We start from the raw sequence: 4,988 nt of genomic DNA, 5'->3' as shown, positions 1-4,988 counted from the left end.
ATATATATATATATATATATATATATATCGTATGGTTTCCTGAAACTCAGGCCCTGCACACATGGAGGAAATATTAGGAATAAAAATAAATATTCAGATTTAAATATCAGAAACCTATCAGAAACCTATATTCCTATATTATATTATGTAAAGGGCTCCGTAATAAAAGGAATAGGGAACAGAGAACAGAGAATAAGAATTTCAACCTATCAGAAATTATGTATTGTGGAATACACAGTTTCTGATAGGTTGAAATTCTTATTCTCTGTTCTCTATTTCCTATTCCTTTTATTGTGCGGAGCCTCTAACTTATGTATATTCTGGTATCTGATAGATTGAAATTTTTCCCTCAAAGACTCGCTAAATTTAAAAGAGAAAGAAGAAAAGGAGATATATTCAATGGAAAGTAATTGAAAATTTTTTAATTTATGCCTGACTACTATTGACTACAAAATTTAAATTAATCTGAAAATAAGAAAAGTTCCAGGATGATTATGAAAATCCTATATATTAGGTGTAGTAAAAAGAAATCCATTATTTTTCCATTCAATTTCATGCAAAAATAATGGATTTCTTTTTAGTACACCTAATATTCCAGTTTTCTGATTAATACATATACATATATGTATATATATATATATACATGTACATATACAGGTACCTATACATTAGTCTATTAATATAATTATTAATTTTTTATTTGAATGAACTCTATTTATTACGTTCTTGCAGGTTGAATTAATCATTGATCTTAGAAGATACCTTGGAAATATGCATCTATGTATCTGGTTTGTATCTGAATGATCCTCTATACAAGTATGGAGATTTAGATTTAATTAAGTTCAAATAAAGAATATGATATGAATTCTAGATTTTTGTAGCAGAATTTATTGTATTTTTTATCCTTCTCCCCTCTCTTTTTCTTCAGTTTCTGTAATAATTATATACTTGTTTTAATATAAGTATAGAGAGATAACAGCTATAAAAAAAAGTACTTCTATAGTTATGACGTGACGAAGATGGGGATACCACACATAGAAAAATATCATCCTATTGCTAAAAAAAATGATTACTCACTAATTTATTTTTTTCTTTTCAGTACAGTTAACTTAAAATACAATTTAAAGAATATTTTCTTGGTAATAGGTTTAAAATATATTTGATACAAATTTCAAAAAAACTCATCATATACTAAAAACAAGAATTTGTCTTCTTTTGAAGAATATTGTAAAATTTTAGAAGAAACTTGACTAAGCAAATCAAACTTGTTTTAATTTAATAATTTTGAACTTGTTAGGATTCAGCATATAAATATTTTGAATAAACTTAATGTTTGTGACGCTTACAATAAATTTACGAATACATATATCTAACTTTTGTGTGAAACGATTAAATGATGAATATTTAAATATAATATGTATTTAATTCCTGTGTACAGGATCTTATTCTATTCCACACTGCTGGCCTGCGATTCTTGCAACTGGCAAATCAACATGTGACAATTCATATATTGTCACAGTAGCCTAATAAGTAAGTAATCCATCAGTTTGCACATAATGTATAGTTATTTCGGCTTGAAAAATTCTTGAAAATTTTTTACAAAATCGTATGTAATCCTGATTACTTAAATATTTTATACTTTAAATATCGGATATTGGGCGATATTTAGATATATAGATATATACGATATATAAACTTTCTTTCTTCTAGATAAGGAGCTCAGATTTCTTTGTCCTATCAGATCAGGAAAAAGTTATCTTAATTCTCAAGCGCTGTGGTAATCTAGATTATTTTGCAACTGTGAATCATAGGCGCGCGCATACGCGAGACAGACAGAGAGAGAGAGAGAGAGAGAGAGAGAGAGAGAGAGAGAGAGAGAGAGGCGCCATCGGCGGACACAATGGGACAGGTCTGTTTATCGCAGACCTAACCCGGTTCGGCCCGGCCAGGCCCGAGCTGGCTGAGCACCTCTCCCGTCCCCGCTCCAATAGTCTCGTGGTTTCGCCATTCTGATAGGTGACGTATGATACTCGTCGGCGGTGGCGATGGCGGCGACTATCTGCCGACCGTTCGTCGTTCGTGCTCGTTCCTGGTCGGTCAGTACGCGTAGTCGACACAGTGTGTCTGGTTCGGGGTAGCTTGCACATGAGTGTATGCAAATCTCCACCATTCGTTCTCCATCTCGCTCCGGCTCTCTTTGTCTCACGTCGTCTCTCTTCTTCACGGCGGGACAGATTGGCTCCGCGGAGGATGACCGATTCCGAAATCGAGATGCATTACACCCCACCGACATCGGATACCATCCAGACGAAACCGTTCCCGATTCGAGGTAATATTTTGAAGATCTCTTTTCTCTCTCTCTCTCTCTCTCTCTCTCTCTTTCTCCCTTAGTGCGCAGCGCTATACCTCTTTCTCCTTCCCCCTTCACCATCCTTCTGCCCCACACACTCGTAACTCTCGTAAGATCAAACACGTGCGAGGAACGTGAACTCGCGATTGCGTTTCGGAGCAAGTTCAAGGTCTCCGATCTCGCGGTCAATGTATCGGGTGTCTTCTCTCCTATAATAATGCGATCATCGCACCGGTTTTGCTGTCCCCGCATCCGCGCGAGATACGATCGAATTTCATCAGTTCGTCAAATCTCGTCGCCGGAAAGCGCAGGAGCGGGAAAACTTGTACCTTCGATTCACGCCACAACTCCCACAAATGCAAATTCTCCTTCGACATTTCACGTATATTTTGACAAGACAATTCTATTTGTTTATGCTTGGTATCTCCTTTTCTCTCTCTCTCTCTCTCTCTCTCTCTCTCTCTCTCTCTCTCTCTCTCTCTCTCTCTCTCTTTCTCCGATGTCCAAAACGATAAATCTGATCAGAGGGATACGAACACACATTAATTAAATGATCGATTTCGTCTGAAGATCTTAATTGCGCGTCATTTTATAGCGTCCTTTCAATTATTATACAATTCTTTTTTTCACTGATATGTTTATTAGCATACATTTAGTTCAACAGAAAAAAAGTTGTGAGATAACAAAAGAAAAAACAAAATATTTATCTCTTCTCAGATAGCGCGTGGAACAGTTCAATAATATCGTAATAACGTTATTCGTATAACGTTACTCATAGTCACTGTCCTCTCGGAGAAACATTTCGACAAGCAGAATGTACTTGATGTGTGCATATCGCGTTAAGACTGCAAGATAAATTATCACTTTTTATTTCACTAACAACCTTGAGCAGTCGAGGAATGTTTCGTGAATAAGCCAAAAACAAAAAGAATCTCTTTTATAATATTCGAGTTTGCTGAATTAGCTATGTTTCATTTCCTTCGTATGCGAGGATAAACAATTTGATATGGATATATGCATATTATCGCCTTTCAAGGAAGCAAACTCATTGATAAATTATTCCTCAGATAATGCGCTAAGCGCATTAAATATGTCCAAGGAGGAAGAATAAACATCCTTAAAAAAAATTCATACTTATATTATTCGCATATAAAAAACGATTTATTTACATATTTTCAATCTTGAGCTGATAAAATTGACTAAATTTAAAATTATTATTATAACTTTATTTTACTTTTTTTATTTTATTTTATTTTTTAATATTACTTTTATTAAAGATATATGCGAATGCGAATGCGACGGAGACTGCAAACTATAAACCCTTCAGGCAGAATTATTTGTCGACGGATGATTAACAATATGATTGGAATAATTATATAAATTTAAAAAAAAACTCGAAAGTTCTCGAAACTTCGGATAAATTTCGAAGTATCTTATCTCATTTTTCAAGTACAACATATCTCTATGTTAAATTATATCTCGATATTCCTGATATTCGAAATATTCATAATTAGAAAATTAGTAGAACCACCGTTATGACATGTATTATATAGTCTGATCATCACGCCAAGAGGTACCAAATTTCAACGAAAAATAGTTTTCCAAGTGTCTCGTATTGATGATACATGATTAGACCTAGTTTCGTAAGAGAGAGAATTAAAAGACGTGGCATATATGTACACATATGTATATATACATAGATAACAAGAATCAAATTATGTAACTGCAATTTTTTTAAACGAAATTACAACTGACAGTATCAATTGTCGAACATCTGTTGCATGTAGAAGCGCGAAATTTAATAACGTATCTCGATACTACAATATTGAACCGGATTTTAGATTATCGTATTGATATTGAAATTAATATAATCTATCAATCCAGTCTAAATATATGAAATAGAAATTAGCTTCAATACATATAGATGAAGAAGATCATATATTTAAAATGTGATTTGGTATTTTGTGCCTGATAATATTTATACATATATAATATCTAAAAAATAACTCTCATTCAAAAATATCTCACTCTATCAATTGAGGAATTATTAATGATTCCTCGGGCATTTAATTTCCTGCGTCCAAATCGTCCCTATTAGATATCCTTTTATTTTTCATATTTTCATTTCTTTTATAGGTGAACGTGCAAATTTTGTGAATAAGCCTCATGTGATCGCGATGGTCGGTCTGCCGGCTCGTGGCAAGACCTACATATCCAAGAAGTTGTGCCGATACCTTAATTGGATCGGTATCAGCACAAAGGTTTTCAATTTGGGCGAATATAGGCGGCATGCTACCACTGCCTATCAGTGCCACGAGTTCTTCCGTCCCGACAACATAAAGGCTATGGCAATACGCACGCAGTGTGCGAAGGACGCTCTAAATGACGTCTGCCAGTGGCTGGAGAGCGGTGATGGAGAAGTGGCCGTCTTTGACGCCACCAATTCTACGGTTGACAGACGTCAGCTGATACGCGATATCGTCGTAGGCAAGATGGGTTTCAAGCTATTCTTCGTCGAATCGGTGTGCAATGATCCAGAGATCGTCGAGCAGAACATTATGGAAGTATGTACTTGAAAAATAGTCAGAGGTAGCGATTGGACAATAAGTTATTTGTATATGAGAATTAATATCAATTT

At 34.6% G+C, this 4,988-nt stretch overlaps 1 protein-coding gene across 3 annotated transcripts in view; it reads left to right on the top strand.

Annotated features, from left to right (window-relative positions):
• Positions 1 to 1,930: 1,930 nt before the first annotated feature.
• The window catches only part of LOC108692823 (6-phosphofructo-2-kinase/fructose-2,6-bisphosphatase 1), a 7,801-nt gene continuing 4,743 nt past the window's right edge, over positions 1,931 to 4,988 (top strand). For 2 of the 3 annotated variants that reach the window (XM_018201330.1, XM_018201329.1), the window contains exons 1-2: positions 1,931 to 2,329; positions 4,487 to 4,914. In XM_018201330.1, the coding sequence (XP_018056819.1) occupies positions 2,146 to 2,329; positions 4,487 to 4,914 (612 nt within the window). In that variant the 5' untranslated portion in view covers positions 1,931 to 2,145. The remainder of the gene's footprint in view (positions 2,330 to 4,486; positions 4,915 to 4,988) is intronic. The other variant, XM_018201328.1, reaches the window with a different exon arrangement.

This window comes from Atta colombica, unplaced genomic scaffold, assembly GCF_001594045.1.
Source record: "Atta colombica isolate Treedump-2 unplaced genomic scaffold, Acol1.0 scaffold82, whole genome shotgun sequence".
Taxonomy (NCBI): Eukaryota; Metazoa; Arthropoda; class Insecta; order Hymenoptera; family Formicidae; genus Atta; species Atta colombica.
Note: the sequence above shows the minus strand (reverse complement) of the source record. Positions and strands in the feature narration are given on the sequence as shown.